The sequence below is a fragment of the Bipolaris sorokiniana genome (assembly GCF_000338995.1).
Source record: "Bipolaris sorokiniana ND90Pr unplaced genomic scaffold COCSAscaffold_5, whole genome shotgun sequence".
In the NCBI taxonomy this organism is placed as follows: Eukaryota; Fungi; Ascomycota; class Dothideomycetes; order Pleosporales; family Pleosporaceae; genus Bipolaris; species Bipolaris sorokiniana.
In genome coordinates this window covers 1,251,822-1,273,615 of record NW_006911899.1, presented here as the reverse complement: position 1 = coordinate 1,273,615, position 21,794 = coordinate 1,251,822, and the positions used below count along the sequence as shown (strand labels likewise).

At 51.2% G+C, this 21,794-nt stretch overlaps 9 protein-coding genes across 9 annotated transcripts; 6 read left to right on the top strand and 3 right to left on the bottom strand.

Annotated features, from left to right (window-relative positions):
* Positions 1-2,283: 2,283 nt before the first annotated feature.
* Positions 2,284-3,697, top strand: COCSADRAFT_309177 (uncharacterized protein). The gene has a single exon (XM_007700615.1). It carries the CDS (start codon positions 2,657-2,659, stop codon positions 3,443-3,445), a length of 789 nt encoding a protein of 262 aa, XP_007698805.1. The 5' UTR covers positions 2,284-2,656; the 3' UTR covers positions 3,446-3,697.
* Positions 3,698-3,870: 173 nt separating this feature from the next.
* On the top strand, positions 3,871-5,554 carry COCSADRAFT_159365 (uncharacterized protein; the record flags this gene model as incomplete). The annotated part of the gene is made up of 2 exons (XM_007700614.1): positions 3,871-3,930; positions 3,980-5,554. The coding sequence occupies 2 exons, from the start codon at positions 3,871-3,873 to the stop codon at positions 5,552-5,554; spliced, it is 1,635 nt and encodes a 544-aa protein (XP_007698804.1).
* Positions 5,555-7,962: 2,408 nt separating this feature from the next.
* On the top strand, positions 7,963-8,879 carry COCSADRAFT_35775 (uncharacterized protein). The gene has a single exon (XM_007700207.1). It carries the CDS (start codon positions 7,969-7,971, stop codon positions 8,716-8,718), a length of 750 nt encoding a protein of 249 aa, XP_007698397.1. The 5' UTR covers positions 7,963-7,968; the 3' UTR covers positions 8,719-8,879.
* Positions 8,880-9,407: 528 nt separating this feature from the next.
* COCSADRAFT_45192 (uncharacterized protein) lies at positions 9,408-9,728 on the top strand (the record flags this gene model as incomplete). Its single annotated transcript, XM_007700256.2, has 1 exon — positions 9,408-9,728. A coding segment is annotated over one exon (321 nt), but the record flags the coding sequence as incomplete, so codon positions are not given.
* Positions 9,729-10,076: 348 nt separating this feature from the next.
* Positions 10,077-12,001, bottom strand: COCSADRAFT_87339 (uncharacterized protein; the record flags this gene model as incomplete). The annotated part of the gene is made up of 2 exons (XM_007700613.1): positions 10,077-11,908; positions 11,959-12,001. The coding sequence occupies 2 exons, from the start codon at positions 11,999-12,001 to the stop codon at positions 10,077-10,079; spliced, it is 1,875 nt and encodes a 624-aa protein (XP_007698803.1).
* Positions 12,002-12,196: 195 nt separating this feature from the next.
* On the bottom strand, positions 12,197-13,138 carry COCSADRAFT_35773 (uncharacterized protein). Its single transcript, XM_007700206.1, has 2 exons — positions 13,003-13,138; positions 12,197-12,921 (listed from the first exon to the last, which is right to left on the bottom strand). The coding sequence occupies exon 2, from the start codon at positions 12,812-12,814 to the stop codon at positions 12,302-12,304; it is 513 nt and encodes a 170-aa protein (XP_007698396.1). The 5' UTR covers positions 12,815-12,921; positions 13,003-13,138; the 3' UTR covers positions 12,197-12,301.
* Positions 13,139-13,491: 353 nt separating this feature from the next.
* Positions 13,492-17,127, top strand: COCSADRAFT_180448 (uncharacterized protein). Its single transcript, XM_007700612.1, has 3 exons — positions 13,492-14,285; positions 14,339-14,475; positions 14,529-17,127. Exons 1-3 carry the CDS (start codon positions 13,765-13,767, stop codon positions 16,670-16,672), a joined length of 2,802 nt encoding a protein of 933 aa, XP_007698802.1. The 5' UTR covers positions 13,492-13,764; the 3' UTR covers positions 16,673-17,127.
* A 1,059-nt stretch (positions 17,128-18,186) lies between these two features.
* COCSADRAFT_87553 (uncharacterized protein) lies at positions 18,187-18,459 on the bottom strand (the record flags this gene model as incomplete). The annotated part of the gene is made up of 1 exon (XM_007700611.1): positions 18,187-18,459. A coding segment is annotated over one exon (273 nt), but the record flags the coding sequence as incomplete, so codon positions are not given.
* Positions 18,460-20,386: 1,927 nt separating this feature from the next.
* COCSADRAFT_309077 (uncharacterized protein) lies at positions 20,387-21,479 on the top strand. The gene has a single exon (XM_007700610.1). The coding sequence runs from the start codon at positions 20,485-20,487 to the stop codon at positions 21,307-21,309; it is 825 nt and encodes a 274-aa protein (XP_007698800.1). The 5' UTR covers positions 20,387-20,484; the 3' UTR covers positions 21,310-21,479.
* The last annotated feature ends 315 nt before the right edge of the window (positions 21,480-21,794 follow it).

The window sequence follows — 21,794 nt, the reverse complement described above, 5'->3', positions numbered from 1 at the left end:
CGATCGCCGCCTCCCTTGCACCGTCACCCAATGGGCCCCGAATGGCCACCTGCCCGCTGTGTCCCCGCGCCCACACACTCACGCTGTCGTCTGCTAGTTTCTAGTTGCTACTACTACACTAGTCCGCTTGTCGACATCGAGATCAAGCACATCGCCGCTACCTCTGATCGTATCCACAACTGAAACTGAACATGCACGCTTGCTCCCGCCCAGTGCTGCCCACTGCCACGGGCGTTTCGCCCTCCGGACCACATCGTCGCCGTCGCCGTCGCCGTCACTTATTGCCGGCTGCTTACGGCTGACTGTGACTGTGACTGTGACTGACTGACTGACTGACTGACTGACTGACTGACTGACTGACTGACTGACTGACTGACTGACGGACTAACGGACTGAATGCCTGGCACAGCCCCCGCTGCCTGTTGCTCAGCAACCCACGGCTTGCGCAATCACCGACCGCAGCCATCCGTCGCGTCCTTATACAAAACAGACTTAATCAACTTACACACATGCCGCAACCCGGAACGCCCGCTTCGCTCACTGCTCCGAAGTAACGCGCGTATGCTTACTACTGTACTGCTACCCACCCCCTCCTCTCCGCTTGCCGAGCCCACCGGGCCTTCGCCCAACACCACCTGCACCTGTGCCCATTGACAAAACCCGTTCCCCATGCGGTAGTTTCTCTCCCAGCCATGGATTCCAGCTCCCACCGCGGACTTTGCGACCGCTATTCTCGCAGCCTGTGGTTGTTCGCCCATCGTCGGTCTCTTAGCGGGCCGAACCGTTGGCTCGCGGTCTAGATCCACGGCCGTGAACACCAGGTCACGTTGCAGGAACCGCCTTTTGAACATACCAGGTCCCTGCACTATGACTAGCACTGCCTTAGCAGCAAGCAAGCAATCAAGTCAAGACTGAAGGCGCTTCTCTACCCATCCATTGCTTGTATACACATCTCCCCCAGCTTTTGCGCCAACCCGCCCGCTGCTCCATCTCATGCAGGTGCCCCCTAACCATCATGTCCTGCTCAAAACGGATCAATCTTCTTCCATATTTCACCGCTTCATCAAACATGCAACCGTGCCAGACATGTCCAGCCCCGGCTGCCTGCCATGGCGTTTCAAAGAGCACAGGACAAATGGCACTCTACCCATGGCTCCGCAGGTCCAAACCTTGCCTCACATCTCGGAGGGATTCTGCGCAGTGATACTCACTTGTTGCGTGTTTGAATGTCGACGTGGACCTGCATAAAAGCGCTCCCAGCAGTCGTCGACCTTGGGTCGCAATCAAACTCCTCAGGGTGCGCCTTCAACCGTGCGTTGCATAGCCTAGCCCTGCACGCCCTGTGCAATAATGCCTCTATTGAATAACTTCCACACGGTCCAAAGCAAAACAGCGCACCATCTTGTGGCAACCATTCATTGGAGCGTCGCCCGTTATCGTCCTCTGTGCCCCTTTTCCCTGGAAAGTCTGGGCTTGGGACCGCCTTGTTTGTTTTTGGTACAGGATCTGCCTCGCTTTGTCCGAACTGGTAGGCTTTTCTTTCGCGCCTAGCCACTATCTACCTGAGCGCTCCCATCGAAACTATATTTGGTCCAGTCTGAGCCTCGCATTTACACAAAGTTTCCGGCAGTTGACGGGTCCTAGCAAACACCACAGTCTTGGTCTATTTGCCTATTCCCGGTCAGGAATATGCTCTTGCTTTTTCTCAGGTCATAAAAAGCAAGTCAAGAGGTAGACGTGGTTCTTTGTGGTTCGAACATGCACAATGCACATCGTTCCTCTGGACCATGTCTTGGGTATAGTAGTGCATTCAAACGTGCTCAGAAATGTCTGGTACACGATGCATCCGAGTTTTGCTCGACATGCAGTAGAGTGAATAAGCAAACAAAGGAGCCACAGTTGCAATTTCATCTCTCTCTCTCATTCTAGCCTACCGCCAGATGGGCACACATGCACCGACTACGAGTTGGCGTACAGCATAATGCACGTAAGCCCATTCACGTCCATTTCCTCTAGTGCACCGGCTTTCGACATATCTCCCCGGCTCGATAGAGTACATACATATACTTCGTGCACATGTGTTGATGTAGAGTAGCGGGGACAATCACATGACTGCATCATGGGCTAGACCTAAATGCCTCTTGTTGTCTAAACGTTGTTCATTGGTGGCTTGACGGTAACGGTCATGTGCAGTGCTCACCTGTCTGCTGTAGAAAAATATACTTCCGTTGCTGTTCTTTCCATCCTTTTACCAGGGCTTCTTGAATGTCTTGTTCTGGCGCCTTGCGATAGCCCTCAATAATCGCGCAAAACGCGCCATGACAGGCCAGAGAGCAATGCGATACCTGCCACGGAAATAGCTGCACGGGTTGCTCAAAATGGACGCCGGCTACGAGGGCCGACTGCACCTCGATTTCATCTCGTAGGCAGTCCCCACCCCTTCTTCGTTATCAGCTCCGTCTTTTTCTCTCCGTGTTGTTTCTGCGTAGAATCGACGAAACCAGTCAAGCAACAGCTGCGCACGTCACTATCGTCACTGGCCCGCTACACGAAATACCGGCACATAGCCCCACCACCAGGCCGACCCCTCTCCACCGCGCGCCTGCAAACTTCACTCCACCAACACTATACACACACATACACACACTTTTGCACAATGGGAAAGCCTCCGAATCTATACGCCTTTCAAAGTGCCGCCGAGCTTGCCCCAAGCCTGCGTGCCTACGTGCTCGACGCCCAAAATGCCGCCCTCGACCGTCATCATGTCTTCCGTGTCGCAGTCTCCGGCGGCTCTCTGCCCAAGACGCTTGCGCAAGCGCTTTTGAAGGAGACTAATGGCGAAGGCAAGATCCAATTCGATAAATGGGAAATTTTCTATGCCGACGAGCGCGCTGTGCCCCTCGACCATGAAGACAGCAACCACCGATTGGTCAAGGAGGAGCTTCTGGATAAGATACCGCAAGAACTAGGCACACCCAAGGTCCACCCAATCGATGTCAAGTATCTCGACGATGTACAAGAGCTGGCCGACCAGTACGAAAAGACGCTTGTCAGCGTTTTTGCTGCCCGCGACAGCGTAAAGCTACCATTGTTCGACCTGCTTCTACTGGGCTGCGGACCCGATGGACACACATGCAGCTTGTTTCCAGGCTCCGACCTTCTCCGCGAAACCGAAGCCTGGGTTCTCCCCATTTCCGATTCTCCGAAGCCTCCGCCAAAACGTATCACCATCTCGCTCCCCGTTGCGCAACACGGACTGAAGATTGCCTTTGTGGCGACTGGCGGAGGAAAGAAGGATATTATGCGCCAGATATTTGATACCGATGAAGGACAGCAGTTGCCGTGCGGTCTGGTGAACCACAGGGGCGGAGAGCGGGTCAGCTGGTTCGTTGACTACCCTGCTATCGAGGGTGTGTCTTTTCCAGCTCGCCGCGGCAGCTTGTGAGCATGGTGAGGTTTGCAAAGTATGCTTTCTCACTCTGTGCTACGTCGCTTGCAGCGGCAAAGGCGGGACCTCTTTGCAATTGCATGGGCGTGACCCCCACTCAGAGTTGCATGCGGTTGTGCTTTCGCGACAGGAAACCCATCATGTAGCTGGACGACCGAATCACGAAGCAAGCATTGCGTCAGACAGTCAGCTTAGGTACAATAGATTACGAACCATCTACGACATTATTCACTTTGTCTTAAGCCTTCTGCTTCCATCGTCATACCTGAACAGCTATCGATAACAACTCTAGGCCCATTTAGGCTTAGCGCCAGATGCCCCGAGCTTTGGCCCCGTCAACATCCCATGTGTCGTGTTTGCAACTTGCTCGACAACGAACACCAGCCCAGCTTATCCATGACGGTAACTTTGCCTGCGTCAACATGAGTGCTAAGCCTGTCTCACAAATAGGAAGGATCAGTAATGCACATCCGCAGTCCCGGGTAATTTCCAGTCTCGCCTTATGGCCTGGCAAAACCTAACAGACGCCAGAATGCCGGTACTGTCGCCTCGTTGCAAAATGATGCAGAGGGTGCGAAGCCTCGTAGTTTACTTCCACAACCAGGGCAGCACAGATACAACACTCGCTCAAGTATCCTTCCGGAGCCTTCTGAGCCTGAGGCCGAGGACACGAGCCCCAGCCCAAGTGATGCCCAGTCACCGCCAAAGGTTGCAACGTCAGCACAAGAGGGCCAGGCTACAGGCGCGGCGCCAGGACGGCTTCGTCCACGAGCAGTGTACCAACATGGCACTCCTTCGTCTCAATCGGCTGGTCAGGGTGACAAGACAAGCTCCCGCTCCATACGTCCACCTACTTCAGTAAGCAAACTTGCTGAGCCTCAAAAGGTCGGGCTAAGCCGGTCTCAATCATTACGGAAGCCAGTTGCTACATCTCAGATAGGCCAGTCCTCAGCACTGAGCGGCCACGCTCGTACACAGTCTACCAGTACTATATCGACCGGGAGACGGGATCTTGCCAAAGCAACTACCGGCACAGAGCGTCCCAAATCTATTTCCGCAGCACCAAGCCGTATTACAAAGGCCAGCAATACCTCTGCAGATACAGTACCTAGCACTTCCAGAATATCGGCAAGGACCACAGGATTAGGACGCACGGCAAGTGTCAGGACTAAGTCCGATGCACCAGCTGCTGTTGCCGGTAGTGGTGTGACATCCAAGTCTGAAGAACCTTCTGCTATTCAGCCAAAGCGGAAAGAGGTCACTGTGGAGGAAGCTAAGAAGACCAGTCGGCCCGCTTTTAGTACCCTTCAACAGCACTTCACACCACGCAAGACCGGCAAAGCCCCGACTGCGTCATTCATCAACCCCGCTCCTCAGCCTGTATCCCATTCACTTCCTCCCGAGATAGCCAGTCTGCAGTCCGATCTACTTCAACTCCATCTCTTACATCGGTCATCTGCGGACGTGAGTCAGCGCTGGGAGCAGAGCGCAAAGCGCGTTTTGCATTCCAAATTTGACGAGGTTGCTAGCTTGCATCAGGTCATGCTAGAAAATGAACGGGCTGGTCAAGAGCAGAAGAACCTACACTCCTTACTCGAATGGAGCAATGGCGGCTCGACGGCAGGTCTAGTCGAACATGTACAGATTCTCTCAGAACCTCTTCACGAGCTTCCATCGCTGGTCGAGCCAGGTGGTCGTCTCCAGCGTCTTGTAGCAGATTTTGAGCAATGGATTTCGTGGGTTCAGGAGATACGGTCTGCCCGGGGAGGTCATGCTGGTGGAAGCAATGCCCTTGGAACGATCGAAGGCCTCAGAGATTCATGGAAGGCGGATACTGCAGCGCTGATCCGGAAGTTAACCGTATTCGCTGGTGATTTAGAGAGGCTGGCATTACCGACGCCCGGATCGAGCATTTCATCCATGGTCGACGCATGCACTACTATCTTGCGCGGGGTCCTAGATGAGCTGCAGATAATGCAGAAGATAGAGGCTGAAGTCGTTTCAAGGGAGAAGCTTTGGGTAGAAGACCGTCTGCGGACTATTGCGCGGGACGTCGGCATGCATGCATCGGATAACGGAGGGGAGATGGCGGCTTGGAGAGATTGAGACTATGGACGGCCAAGGCCAGATGGAAAGCATCCGTAGGACTCTTCTTCACGTATACCCAAATATGCGCAAATGTATCCTCTGCCCATCAAGCGGCTCCCGCGGCATGTTTGCTCAAGGAAGCTTAGTCATTGTTGTTGTGCTGTACTACCGTGGCCAGACATGGTTATCTATGACACATTCCAACATGCCTGTGGTACGCACCAAGCGGTAAGGATTCAGATATAGCTAGCTGGGCATTGCCAATGTATCACCTCTGCCTCTGAGGTTGGAAAATTACCGACACGGTTATCTTTTGAGGAATGCGCAGGTGCAGCAAAGACGAGACGGCAACGACTTTCGGTTAGCTTCCATAAATGGCATGACAAGACTTCGGGAGGCCTTGTTTGTTTAAGACTGACTAAGTAGCGCTAACCCCGTACAAGGTGGCACTCATCATTACCAACAATTATCCACCCATCTTACTCAGCACTCATCCCCACGCAACATCATCTCGTTGTTTGCTGTCATTGCCTTTGCTGGAATTTCACCACTTTCCGGACTCTAGCTGCACCACTAGGCATGTTTTTGCCAAGGCCAACGGATTCAAAGTGTTGCAGCGACCCCCCTTCCTCGTGACCAGCTCGCCCACCCAAGCACTTTTGCTATTTTAGTGGCCTCTTTTGCACAGATTTGGCTTCTCCTGCTCGCGGGTTCTATGAGTACAGCCAGGGTATGGTACAGCAGTGGCGTTGTCTCCTTGCTCACGTACTGGCGGTGCACTTTGGGTACACTGACAGTTCACGGTAGTGGCCTTCGCTCCAGTTAGTCCGCCATACTGAATTTACTACTGCTTTTCCAATGTGCGTTACGTTTGATTATCTACATGTGTTTTCGTTGTAGTGTTGGCGTCGTTCCGGAATAGATTCCATACCCAGACGGCTGCTAAGTTTATGCGCAGCACTAGTCACCTTTTTCCAGGCCTATACGCACGCGTTTCACCTGTCATTAGTAATCTCTCAGCACCTGCAGGGCCTTGAGAAGACCTGTTATGTTCTTTAGAATTGATCACTACTAATACCTAAAAAGTAATTCCCAAGTCCGAATGGCGCGAGGCGGCGTTAGCATTCGCTCATAGAAGGTGAATACAAGGCCAGGTATATCCATGGAGTCTCGTGCGGGCGATAAACGACCATGGGAGAACGAAGAAAGCATTGACGTTCAACCAAAGCGTCGCAGCTCGATCCTGACTGCCTCCCTTGCCCAGCAGGTTTCCCCGCTCCCGCCACAAGCCGGCTTCTTTGCTCGCGACAGCCCTGCTCTAGACCGTCGGGTACTGCCACCGCTTCTCGCCTCTTCATACAGTATTTCAGCTAGCCCTGCCACTATCGCCTCACAGTGCTCGCCTCCACCGCCGTCACTCGAGTTGAGTAGATCTGAACGTGGATCTTATTCTCTTTTCGATGTTCTCGAACATCATCCAAGGCAGAGTGCACACAAACACCACACAGGTACCATTGTCTTTCTTTATTAGATGTAAATCATGCTAGCCAAGAAGCTGGAGCACAGGCTATGATTACTATTAGTGTGGTGCTCTCCATCCATTCGAAGAACGGAATTGCGACTCGCTCATCCGTACTCGTAGCTGAAACGATTACAGAGCTCTTAACAATCCCTTCGCTGATTCCTGAACCGCGCGCCAAGCGGGCCGTGGATCCTGATCCTATTCCTCAGCAGGTGTCTGCACCAAGGCCAGTAACTTGTTGTCCACCTGATTGCAGGGGCCAGGTATGCTCAAATTCACGCTCTTTGATGCACAAACTTGCTACAGACCTGGGCGAGTTGGTACATAAACTCAATGATCTGACGCGTACAGAGCCACAAGTCTCGTCCCAGGTAAGCGGTCCAATACAAATCCACACTTGCTGATAAGTAACGTCAGCCTCTGTTGAAGAAATGGCAATGCTGATGCGCTCTAATAGCCACCCACCTCCAGTCACGCCAAGGTCGAAGAGTTACTGCAATGGGCTCTCGATCGCGCGCATGAGGGTAATGTCCGACTGCAGGAGCACTTAGAGCAGGAGCCCATACATAGCACAAGATTACAATCTCCACTCGAGGACTCGCCAAATATGCGGAGAGCTCAACACCATCTGGAGGAACGTGAGGAACAGTCTCCGCCGAGAAGACCGTACCCAGTTCACCATGATTATGGATATTCTACGCGTTCTAATTCCTCTCCAGACGACCCCAGAAGAAATCCCTATGGTACAGCGTCAATAGCTGTCGGGGGCTCGCCACAGCAAACAGCAGCGCCCTATGGAGCGATGTACATGCTTCCACAATCACCAACACAGGCTACACAGCCCGTACACCCGACCATATTGCCTTCGCCATCGTCGCTGAACTTCTCAAGTTCTCAAAGCTTGTCGTCAATGACTCCGCCCATCACGTCCGCCCACGCTTCAGCACAGAACACTCTCTTGCAGGACTTACAACACCAGGTTACCATTAAGACACTAGAATTCCGAACTCTCCAGCGCGAATATGACAACCTTCTCCAGAAGCTCGAACGCCAGAAAACAAAATGCGCCACTCTTGAAAAGAAGTTTGAAGTCAGTGACTGTGAAATCAACAGTTTGACAGACGAAAAGGAAAAATTGCAAAGCCAAGTTGTAGCCTTTGAAGGACAAGTCGAGGATCTGCAGCAGAGCCGGGATGAAGCTCGACGCCAGCTGATTGCAAATGGAGCACAATATATGCGCATCATGGAGATGGCGAATCGCCTGCAGTCTCAGGGAGCAGATGACAAGAAGAAATGGGATGTAGAGAGGACGGAGTTGGAGCAGCGGATTCGCGTGCTGGAAGAAGCCATGGTGACTGGTGACCAGCATCACGTCACACCCACGCCCGGCTCAGAACGCCATGCAACCTCGAATTACTCACCAGTACCGGGCGAATCGACGCCCCAGAATTATGCTCCTTCGTCCTCGTCGCAAACCGAGACGATCAATGTTCTCCGGGCGGAAATCAATCGGCTCCGCTCGCGCACGCAGACGCTCGAAGGCACAGTCAGGACCATGCAGCGGGAAAGCATATCGATTCAAACGGCGGCACAGCAGCTTGTTGATTCGAGTGAAAGGGTGAAGGATGCGGCACGGGATATAATAGGAGACGGCAAGTGAGATTTGTCCAACAGCAGTTGATACCCAGAAAATCGAATTGCGGTCTGGGAATTTATTGGTACTTGAGTGACATATATCTTCATCGAAGATGGGATGGAATTTTCGGCGTCTCATCTATCACGCGTTTGACAAGTTTGGTTTGCTGTGATGGAGTAGGAGTTATGTTGCATTTTTCTACGTTGAAAAACTTTGAATATAACTTGTCTGGCATAATCCAGAGCAATACGGGTATTCTCATATACAATAAATCCTTCTCTGTATGTGAATATCACTGTTCACACGAACCCATCCTCGGACAGAAGTCTTTGATGGTCCAGGCACCGAGAGTAAAGTATGTACCTCATCAAACCCGCTCGCCAATGTAACCAGGTATTCCAAAAAAAATCCCCGCTGGAAACCCCCCCCCCCCTCAAGAAAACCAAAACATACAATCAAAAAAGAAAGATAGTATTCAAATCCCAAACCTACCAAACCCCCATCCAAATAACCCCATCCCTCAGTCCCCCCATAACCCCCACTAGCGCCTTGGCACACTTTTTCCGCAAACGCCTCCAACACCTCGACACCCTGCGATCTTCCCTCCCCGCCGCGCCGCCACTCCCCCCACCAACCCATCCACCCCTCTCGAATCTCTCTATCCCACCGCCAAAATGCTCTCCAGAGCCCTCACCCTCCCTCTCCGCCGCGCGCTCCCTGCCCGCGCCCCGCTCCTCACCCGGCGCACGCAACACATGCACATGCACACCCCAAGCTGCAATTGCCTGCGCCCAGGCCTTCTCGCACGCTCCTCCCGTCCCACAGCCAGCAGCAGCAGCAACAACAGTAATATTGGCGATCTGGTCTCGCGATTCAATGGGTTGGGTCTCAAGCATGGCCTCGGCCAGACTCGCGGCATGAAAGTCCGGAGCTCGGTCAAGAAACTGTGTGAAGGGTGCAAGAGCGTGAGGCGCAAGAAGGGACGTTATGTGTATATTATTTGTTCCAAGAATCCCAAGCATAAGCAGAGGTGAGTTTTTTCTTCTTTTTGAGTTGCTTTGTTTGTCAAAGGGTGGGGAAAAAGAGGAAGTTGCTGATGGTGGGAGTAGGCAGGGATGAATTTGGATGATTAATGGGTAGGGTGTACGATATACATTGTGCTAGAAGCATTATGGGCGTTTATTTGGAAATATTTGAAGGTAGGTATTCGATGGAATATATGGGTTACTCGACTATTGCATGAGAAGGAGAGGGGGGGGGGATTTGGGAGAAACGAAATAGAGGTTTAAAATCTGTCCTTCTTAACAAAGAAAAAGGTCCATCTGTATCATTACTCCATACCACTACTCCCTCCCAAATACCCACCACAAACCCCTACTATCTCATCCCATACTCCCACCACTCCTCTCTCCCCCAATAATTCCCGCCATCTTCAACAACTCCCGATCCATCTCCACATCCCCTGTCCCCAAATTAATCCTCCTCCTCGCCTCAGCCTCTCGTTCCTGCCACGCCCACTCCTTCCTCTGCTGCTCCGCCACCTCATCCCCCCCACACCCCCAAACCTCCAAGCACTCAATCTCAAATCGATCCTGCCAATCCTTTCCCCTTCTAGCCGGGAGTCTTGACGGAAGAAATGAACCTCCACCCTCAGCCAAATGCGTAAAGACTGCGAATTCGAGCGCGTCGTCGAGATGCAAGGATACGGGACCGGGGCGGAAGACGGAATGCGAAGAGTAGGATGATGATGAGGAGGCTGATTGAGCGGGCACGGGGGTCCCGAGGCCGATGCCCGCAGGTTGGGTTGGGGATTTATTAAAGTAGGTGTAGTCCGTACTATACGACGACGCGGCAAAGACGTCGTGGGTAGGTGAGAGTTGGAAGAGTTGGGTCGTAGAGTCGCCGAAGCAAGACTTGCCGGTGTGTTTCCACTGCGAAGGAATATACGCGCCGTAGATGAGGGTTTGGTTTGGTGAGGCGGGCGTAATGCTATCTGCATGGCGCTTGGGTGGCAGCATGTCTTGGAGTGCGCGTTCGCGAGTGCTGGAGGGAGTGGCGGGGAGGAGACGGCCTTTTATGAGGAGGATTGTGGGAGCGCGCCAGTTGAAAACTTGTTTTTCGAAGGAGCCCATACTGAAACCATGGGTGCTGCCGCTGTAGAGGGGGCGGAGGCGTCGGAAAAGGTTGCTGCCTTTGATGAAGAAGGATAGTTGGCTTAAGGTGGTTAGATTGAGGATTTCGCCTGCTTCACGGAGGACTGGCTCCAGTTCTGCTTTGGGTGGTGGGATAACGGGATGGTTCTCTTGAGTTGGTGATGTGGAGCCAGGCTTGCGTTTGGAAAGATCAAAGTCTTTTGCAAAAAGGAAGTGCTCGAATAGCGGATTAAGGCCGTTGAAAAGGTAGGGCAGCGTTGCTGAGATGACAGCGTTGAAGACGCGATATGTGACTCCTGGATGGTCTTCGATGCCAAAAGACGATAGTATAACATGTGCAGCGCGCCGAAGCTCTTCGACTCTGTCATCTGATAGATCCGGTGCCAAACTCGAGAGGCTCTGCTGTGCATCTATCGGCGCAATGAGCAGCAGCAGCTCCACTAGTTTCAAGAAGTTGTCTGTCGGTATGATGGAGTGGTGGACGTTGGTGTGGTCTCCCTGCTTGAATGCATCAATCGCATCCATGGACTCGAGGGCAGCCAACACCAGCTCATCGTCCTCGTCCTCGTCCTCGTCCTCTCCCTCATCCCCATCCTCGGGCGCATCAATCGCAAAACCCAAATTGCTGCTACCCCGATTCTCCGTATTCTTGGCAATTTCTTTCTCTCTCTCTTCTACGCTCGACCGTATCCCCTTGTCATATATCGCCAAACTGCGATAAATCTCCCTCAACCAAATCTCTCTCCCTCTCTTCTTGACCACTGCCCCATATCGCTCTGTCAATATCGTGACAACCTTGAGCAGCGCCTCATGTGTTAGAATGGCAGGGGCCTGGCTGGGCAGTGGAAATGCTCCAAGGTAACTCGCCATCTGAAAGACGACCGAGCCCACGCCCAGCGCGTCGGGAAGCTCCAAGAATCGGCATAGTGTAGTCTCGCTCCAGTAGTGCACCCCAGACTGCGTGTCAGCTAGCGAGCGGAATACAGAGTTGAAGCAGTAGAGCTCGAGGGGCGTGAAGCTTTTCTGTGCGAATCGCTCAGCAATGGCTCGGGAGAGCTGCTCTGGCTGGTGTCAGATTGGGGAGCGGTGAGTTTGGTGAATACATACATACCTAGTGTTAACCGAGGTGCTTCGTGCGACTCTCCTTGACCCATGATGGTGTAGGCAAGGCGGTATTCAGCTATAGTGTGTCTTGCATGATTCGTGAAGCTGCTGCCTCAACGTTGGTGTGTGACAAGCAATGACGGCATGTGGGTTATCTCCGGTAACGCCGAGGAAGAGAGCTGTTCTTTCTGGGTAGTTGAGGCATTGGATCATATGCAAGAGATGTCTTCTCTTAATACAAACATTGCGTGTGATTTGGTGAGATGCGAACAACTTATGTACATATCATTCAAGCTTGCGCTATAAGTTTAGAGGCGTGCTCTTGTGTATACAAAGTCCAGAACACCACTCTATCCCACTTTGACTCCCTTTTGGCCGTCTCGGTTTGCTCTCCAAACACCTTCACCACCTTCAAATCTTTCTAGCTTCCATATTTCTGCTCTATCCTTTGTCTCTTCGAGCGCCTCTTCGCCTGCCCTCCACGCCGCTTGTCGATGTGGGGCAGAGACAGCAATCACGATACTTTCCTCACCAATTGGGCATTCACCTAGTTTATGGATGATGGCGATCTTGGTACAAGAGTGCTTGGCAAGTATAGAGGTACCAATCTTGAACAGTGTCGAGATGGCGAGGGGCGCGTATGATGTATAGGACAATGACGAGACAGGCTGGTCGTTGAAGGAGTCGCGCGTTGTTCCTATGAAGAGCACAGTCGCACCTGCAGATGGAGAGCGGACAAAGCGCGTGGCGGCGAGAGAGTCGAGGTCATGGGGAGTGAGCTCTACATGGATGTTGTCGGTGGTTTTGGTGACAGGCTCCGAGGGTATGTCAGGGGTGTAGGACTGGGATTCTGTGGTTGACATGTCGGCTTTTGCTAGCCTTGGCTATTGCTTGTATTTCTTTTGGACAAAAGCTCCAGGGGGTGTTCTATGGATACAGGTACGGCTAGCTAGCGTTGAGAGTAGACTTTCTAAGTCAATCATGTTAGTGCAACGGATCCGCCTTGAAGATATGGATATATCTCAACTGAACAAGTAGAGTGATGAAGTACCTGAATATTTTTGAGACGCAGTCGAGAACCAAAAGAAATAACTTTGCATGTGCCCTTCCAAGATAAGGGTGCTATCAGCTGGACCCCGCCATAGCTGACCAACCGTGACGCCACATGAGATGCTTGGCCACTTACCGCTCAGGGACGTGTTGCGCGCGTGAATTCTCCAGGATACCGCAAGCCTGGGTATGTGTGTATGTATGCATATACATATAGCATGTACATATGTATATATTTTATATGTACTTGTACCTGAGGCGCGTGTTCGCAGGAGATGGGACGGAAGCAATGTCAGAGATGCCGTCATAGCTCAGCGGGAGGGCTCGCTTAGCGCCGATCGGCGACCTGCATCGTCACATGTGGAGCACTAAGTCTCCGGCATGGCCCCGTGGATAGCATGCTATGGGCCATGGCATAGCTTATTAGCTCCAACGGTCAGCCTCGCTTCGCGTCAGATGACTACCGTGGCTAGTGCTTCACTTCGAGACTCTTGTTTGTCCAAAGGGGCTCGCTGCTTGATTCTGTCTTGACTTGATCTCCCTAGCCAGCCCTTGAACATTGGCGCCCGCTATATTGCTTTCCCCAACGCCACTCGCTACCACCCTGCCTCGACGCGCCGATTTACCCGGGTCCGTACTCGAGGTTACACTTCCGGTCGATGCTTCAGAACACGTTGCCCTCCTATACTACACGCTGACCTTCGCGCCGCACACGTTACATGGCGAGGGATGGTCTGGATTATAGCATAACACGTCACGCAACATGGGCGGGGATTGGGGGTATGGCACCGTATTCAACATCTTCATATGGGGTTATCTTGTAGGAGGACTGACCCTCTTGCCCGCTCTTCTTACAATTGCATGGTTCTGGTGTACTACGCCAGTTGAACATGACATCCTCGATTCAGCCTCCACCCAACATGGACAAGCTTCACAACCCCGCAGGACATCGAATGGGTCGGTGAATAGCAAGGGAGGGGACGACACAGACCCAGGAGCAGCGATAGACGATGAGATACTGGAGAAGCTAAAAGGAAGAACACATGAGCCAGATGTCTGCGCTGGGTACTTTGCTGTGTGTCGGGACTATGTGCCGGGCGGCGTTAACGGCAAGCCTCCGGATCGAACCACTCCTGCAGGTACCGTCGTGGCGGTAGAGAGTCCCAGCGTCTATCAGTCCATGTACAGGAGCATCTTCGATCGCAACAAGACTACAAGCCCGACAATAGATGCGGCAAATAACAAGAACAAGAAGGCTCGGAACGTCTTCTATGTTGTCTTGCGGTATGTTGGCTGCACAAGCCGCACCTCAGAATCAAGGGCTGACTGAATACTAGCCTTGGGCACCTCATGCTCTACGACAACGAAGATCAGATCGAAGTCCGTCACGTCATTTCGCTAGCTCACTACCAGGTGGACATATACGGAGGTGGAGAGCGCATACCTGAGGGCGAGCTCTGGATCAAGAGAAATTGTACGCTTTTGCAAACATCCTCTTGTTAATCCATACAGTACTTACGAAGCTAGGCATTCGACTGGTCCAGCAACTGCACGATGACAGCACTGCAAATCCAAAGCAATTCTTTCTCTTCTCTGATAATTGCTCTGAGAAGGAAGACTTCTATCACGCGATGCTCCATGCTCAGGAAAACCAGAAGGACCCTTCCGACACAGATTCGCCGTCTGTTCCGCTAAAGTTCGAAACGCCCGATCTTGTAAAGCTGGTACAACAGCTGCATGCTTCGGAGGAGAACCTTCACACCCGCTGGATCAATGCCCTCATTGGCAGAGTGTTCCTAGCAATGTACAAGACCTCGCAGATCAAAGAGTTCATTGCAGCAAAAATCAACAAGAAGATATCCCGCGTTCCCAAACCTGCTATCATCAGCAGTGTACAGTTGCGCAAAGTCGACATGGGCACTCTACCACCTTTCATCACTAACCCGAAGCTCAAAGAGCTGACTGTTGATGGCGACCTCGTTGTAGAAGCTGATGTTAGTTATAAGGGCAACTTTTCTATCGAAGTATCAGCGACTGTGCGCATAGACCTGGGCACGCGCTTCAAGGCCCGCGAGGTGACACTCATCTTGGCTACGGTATTGAAGAGGCTTGACGGTCACATTCTCATCAGGATCAAGCCACCACCAAGTAACCGTCTTTGGATGACCTTTGAGACTCCGCCCAAGATGGAGTTCTCTCTTGAGCCAATCGTCAGTTCACGGCAGATTACCTACGGTGTTGTCTTGAGGGCAATTGAAAGCCGGATACGAGAAGTCGTCAATGAAACTTTGGTGCTTCCCAACTGGGACGACATGCCCTTCACAGACACGATAGCGCAAGTCATCAGAGGAGGTATCTGGGAAGATACTTGTAAAACCAAGAGTGAAGATGCGGACAAGGCCATCCAAAAAGACGCCACACTTGACGCTGCCATTTCTGATATGCAAAGACTTGACGAGAAGGGCGACTCTGCCAGTGCACACTTCTCCATTTCCTCTAGTGCTGAATCAGAAGAAGTCGCGACTGGTATCTCTACTTCTGCAGATCATACGTCTTCGTCCTCATCGATAAGACCACGTACAATGCGGTCGACTTCTTCGATGGCGCAGGTGAAGGTCGACTCAGCGAATGCTTCCGCAGAGACAGCGCACGAACACGGGTCGACGCCGACCAGTGCTCGGTCCCTTCCTGTCACAACCCCTTTGCGTTCACCCATGCGACCGAGCAACCCGCGTCGAGCAACCCAATCTTCAGTCAGCTCCTCGGAAGATGCGTCAGCACCGTCAGTTTATGCAGAAAGCACAGCGTCAGCACCAGTCTCAAATGCTGATTACGCTCACACCAGAGCCAAGTCCAGAGACCTGTCTGAGCAAGAAATTGCTGCAGCAGCAGCAGCGGCAGCAGGAGCAAGTAGCATGCAGACTAGGAAACAGACTCTTAATCAGTCTCTCAACTCAGCTACTGCAGCAGCAAGAAGTTGGCTGGCGGCGAAACAGAACAACAAAGCCGCTGCTAACAATAGACCGCCAACGTCCGAAGGCCCAAATTTGTCTGTAGAGGCACTACAGGAACCTAGGTTACAGGCTCCAACTTCGCCCTCGATTTCCAAATCACACACCGAACCCATGGGCAGAGGTCAGCCGCTTCCGCCGCCCGGAACCCCACTCCCCTTACCCAAGAACGACAAGAGGCAGACTTGGGCCATTCCAGCAGCAGCAACCTCTACATTTGCAAACCTCACCAAACGGAAACCTGTCGCAGCCTCTCCTCCACTATCAAGTAAAAAATCAGTAGAGGATCTAGATAGCCCTCGGGGTTCGTTTACACCGACAACACTGCTACCTGCAGCTCACTTTCCCGGTCAAGACGCGCGTCCAGCCGCAGAAGATGGCGAGGAAATATTTCGTGAGATGAGGCGTAGGACGAGTTCTGCAGCCAGTGAGCTAGCCACAGTGCCACCGCCTTTGCCAAAGAGAAGAGGGAGACAGCCTAGTGTGAATCAGAATGCACATAATTGGCGGTTAAGCCCGAAAGATGATGTACAGGGCGAGCCACTGTTTGTTGTCGAAGCTCCGGTTGCGGAGGGAAGTGCAGAGCCTAGTCCTGTGAGGGGTGATATGGGAGGTGAGAAGATGTTTGGGGGCGTGGCTCACAAGGCTGAGAAGGTGTAATGTAGTGGTAACAACAATGGCGATAGCCGTTGTGTTAATGATATATCAAAATGACGGTGCTATTGGATAACTGAAATGGTCTTCTTTTTTCTTGTCTGGGTGGGTTCCGTGCTGTTTGTAAGTTACCACCAGCGTATCGCTGGCCATAGTAATCTAAATATCCCAGTGCCGCTGGTGCATCTCCATCTTCACATCGTGTAACTATCAACACCAATAACCACTGACTCGCTCTCTCATACCATTCCTCTTCTTCCAGAACCAAAGTACCCACACACCCCATCACCGATTAAAACCCACCGTACCACTCACTTATGCACGCGCCCCCCCCCATTCCACTGCATAACCAACCCGCAAGCCCCTAACATCCAAAACGGACAATGCAACTCTCCCACAATCAACACCTATGTCCCCAACCTACCCTTCTCGGCAATTCTCCCCTCAATGGACAAACCCGCAGCGGTAAAAGAAAAAAGGGAAAAAGAAGGACCATGCGGTGATTCGCGATTTCCAATGCTCGACGCCGCATCGACGCAAAGTGGGGGGGGGGAAGTCACAAAAGGCTTGCATAGTGTATGTAAGTATGTACATATGCGGGAATGTGGGGCGGAAGTGGGGTTGCTAAGCTGGTGGAAAGTTACGCCCTGGACTGGGGGGGATTGCAAGGTTGTTGGTCAAGTCTACGGGTATGTGTGCATGCATTGCGGTGTTTTTTCCCTTGCCCTTGGAGAGAATTGGAATGGTGGGGGGAGAAATTGCTTTGAGGTGGGTTTGGGATTATTGTACCATTGTCTGTTTTGGGTCTAGTGCGGGTACGCGGGTTCGTGGCGTGGGCTGGGCCGGGTGGAGCGGCGGTGGTGGTATGGTACACGGATTTGTTTGTTTGTGAGATATCACGAAGATTTTTAGGTTGTTGATGAAGTGGAAATTGGAGTCATGGGAGTGGATATTTGCTATACTGTGTGTGAGTGTGGTTTGGGTGCGTGGTTCAATAATGCGTGAGTTGTGCGAATGTTGTGGCTTGTACGATATGTGCTTGTTGCGTGTAAATCCATGCTATTGCCTTGTTTAGGCTACAGACTCTGCATTGTTAGCAAGATGCATAGTTCCGGCACTAGCGCCAATGCAACGGTGCGGCTGAATGTACATGTCGTATGTACTTGGGTCTTGTGACGAGTGCATTTCCTTGGTACGGGTTCGCATGCAAGAATGCAGTCAGAGCCTAGCCTCCTCTGACCCCCTTTGGGCCTCTTTGGGACCTATTGGCCCAAGGCAGGCTACCTTAGTCATATTTGACTTAGCACTGTATATATAAACTTAACGGATACTACCTTTGATCGGTAGCTGTTCGTCTATAATAAATACAGACTGTTTGACTATCTCTCCTCTTATTGCCCTTGCTTCATGTCTTTATCTACCCTTACGCCTGACATTAGTATATTCTTAGGCTACTAGAAAAATATTTTATGACCTCGTTGACTATAATACATATACTTATTTCTACTTAATTCTCTCTCTTATAGTTGAGAAAAGTGCCTTATAATGTGTAACTCAAATATAAGAAGAATTCTACATACAACTGCTGAGCTAAGAAGGCGAATTGATAGAACTACTGCATCAGATGGGCTGATGAACAAGGCGCTAGAGAGTACCACAGTGCCCATAACAAGATGTAATATCGTAAGAAACAATGCCAGCCAAGAAAATACAATATACCATTTTGATTCAGGAATTCGATCCCACTTCACTTTTGTTTGGTTTTTGCTAAAATCAAACTCGCCTACAATAGCAGCAAAGAGTGACCTGCGTGGCACAATACGAAGTTTCAATCTAACTGCATAAGCGCCCAGGAGATGAGGTCCGATTGAAACACCAGCCTAGCTGTCGAAGGATATGTGTTAGATACTATGCATGACGCAAGAAGCTATCAGAGCTCCCTGTGTGAGGAGCGGAACATACGGTGCAGGCAACCACCAGGTACTTCTAGAGAACACGCAGATGGAATACACACAGAGCTGCCAGATATGAACTACGTTTCCGATTGCTGCTACCGCAATTACATATTTTACAAGATAAATTTGTTGCTGCCATTTCGTGAATACCTGTATGGCATCCGGTTTAGTCTTTAATATTTCGACCGGGCTTCGGTAATCGAAGTATCGGATAGGTGAGACAACAGGGGCTCCAAGAGATAGGAGAATCGCAAGGATTGGCTGCCGCAATGCCAGAAGGCCGACTTCGGTTATGTTGGATCCAACCATGCCGAGGATGGTGGGAAGAATGCCTAGCAACAACGATGCGGCTGCCATCTGGGCTTTTCCACTCTCATCAATGTGGTTCAGCATGCAGGACACCACAGTGTTGATACGGTGATTTGGCCAAAGATCAGTCTCGCTCAGAAATGCTTGATACTCTGAGCTACAGTTGTCACGCAGTATCTGAGAGAAATACGGAGCAAATTGTGGGAACCATTGCTGGAAGTTTCTAGGCATTAAGTTGGGAGCCTTGCTGTTCGCTTAATAAAAGCTATGGTTGGCTCAATTCTTCTTATTCTGGGGATTTATGGGTCCGAATAACGCTGAATGCCTGGGCAAAACACGTTTGCAGATACGGTGTAAAGGTTGAGCAGTTTTGGTGGTACAGGTGAAAGCGATAGAGGGAGATGTGGTTGCCTCCAGATTGCATATAACTTGCAGGGCTAGCGACAGAACGGCATCCTATGGCGGGGCAAATCCAAGTTAGGGTCTAAAAATATTAGGAAAAACAATATCTACTAGAAAGTTCATGCTATGCACGCCAAAAAAAAGCTAGCAAACTAGTGTTTTAGCAGCTAACATCATGGAGAGTGTTGGCTGACTTTGCATGAAGCGTGTTTTGATTCCGTTATTACTAGACAGAGATCTCTTCGTAGCAATTGCGGCTCTCATCATCGCTCAGTATTTGCTTTGAACTGAACCTTGAACATAATACAAGATAGGCCTACGTGACGTATCAGATCCATAGTGCAAAATCCTCTGCTTTCAATGTTTTGCTCGAAACTCACGGCAACTCAGATATGAATACATCAAATAATGTCAAGACGGTCTCACAGCCAACGACGGGCACTTCCTCCAAAACTTGTCGTTTACTACCCATATTCGGATGGCATGATGGTGGCGTTATATAGTAAATAAGATGGTAAGAGTATCGAAAGGTTCAGATGAGTTGCCTTGAAGACAAGAGTTATATTTGAATCTCCTTATTTTGTAGATCTTGCAAATCGCGCTACATATGTGGATTTAGCTGTAGTTGAAAGGATACAAGTATCATCTTGTGGCCTACGTCGTGATAGTATTCCTAGCATATCGACATGGGTCTGCCCCATATAGCTGGTTGAATTGTCCGCAGATCCCGGCACTAAACTCGCATTTCCTTCTTGGATAACCTCTGCACAACTGATGCGCGGATTGATGACGCAGAGAATGGGGTGTTCGTGACTAAGCGGGAGCACCAAGATGGCCGACTTCGGACTTAAAAGTGCAGGTTGCCCTCTCACTCTAACAAGCATTATGACACTCCGTTGTCGCAACATCTCGAAAAATAGGACTCTACTTCGATCAAAGTGCTGCGATTTCGGCATGTTTGATTCTAAGCGCTACATGGTCCCAAGACTATAAGGACATCGATTCATCTCCCCTTAGCCCCGGCACTAACCAAAGCAAATGCCATCATTGACGCAATTGTATACCTGGTCCCTAGCACTCTTTGGCCCCATAGTATAAGCTTCATACTGCTCATTGAATAGATATCATATTTTGCAACTCCACCTAGCCAAAATGTCCGGACCATACCTTCATGGACACCATGCCTCTGTCCTCCGCTCTCACAGTTGGCGCACCGTGGAAAACTCCTGTCCTCATCTTTTGCCTTTCCTCAACAAACCCTCACTGAAGATACTCGATGTTGGGTGCGGCCCTGGCACCATCAGCGTTGATCTCGCTGCTCGAGTTCCACAAGGTTTCGTCTACGCAATCGATCCCTCCGCCAATGTCATTGAGAAGGCCCGAAAGCACGCAGAAGAAATGGGAATCAAGAACATACGTTTCGAAGTTGGTGACATTTTTGAATGGAACAAGCTGGAAGGTGTAGAAGAGCAAGGGTTTGATGTCGTACACGCGCATCAAGTGTTGCAGCATCTACAAGACCCGCTAGGCGCGATGAAAGAAATGAAAAGACTAGCCAAGACCGGTGGTATTCTTGCCATCCGAGACTGCAACTACGGTGCGATGGATTGGTATCCGGATCATCCTATGCTGCATAAGTGGAAGAAGCTTTACATCAAAGTTGCGCTGGGACTCAAGGCGCATCCAAATATCGGCAAGCAACTACATGCAATAGCTATGGAGGCTGGCTTTCCAAGAAGCGATATCGAGGCTAGTGTGGCTGCTTGGACGTTTAGCACACCAGAAGAGAGGGAGTTTTGGTGTGGCCTCTGGGCTGACAGGACCGTGCAAAGCGACTATAAGAAGAGGGCGTTGGATAGCGGACATGCGACGGAACAAGATCTGGAGGAAATCTCCGCGGCCTTCAGAGAGATGGAGAAGAAGGAAGACGGTTGGCTTGTTGTTATCAACGGACAGATCATCTGTCACGTTAGGTAATGAATCTAGATCATCACAAGCCTGCGTCCTCTCTCAACAGGGCGTCCGCCTTTACGCAGTGCCATCTGCTCGGTCCTTTTACGTATCCCGACTCCAGTTTAGTTACATGCTTCCTCACCGGCTCGTCCCATTTCCCACACCCCCACCCAACTACCCAATTGTAAATGCAAGCGCTCTTACCGCCTGGAATCATCTGACAGATAATGCACTAGCTTCCTAATCTTGCCGTGGCTGCCTGGCCCTGCAGACGTTCGCTATATCAACCCCACCTTACCCCTCCAACCTGAGCCATCAACGCAAACCATCAATCCACAACCTTACGAATACCAACCCTTCATTTCACCAACCTACCGAACAAACCTGTCGGAAATCAACATGCAGTCCGTCACCGTTCTCGTCAACTCCGAGCACACCAGCTGCCCCAAGTGCGGCGCTGGTATCAGTGATGGCACCAAGAGCTGTGGATCTTGCGGCAGCGTATGTTC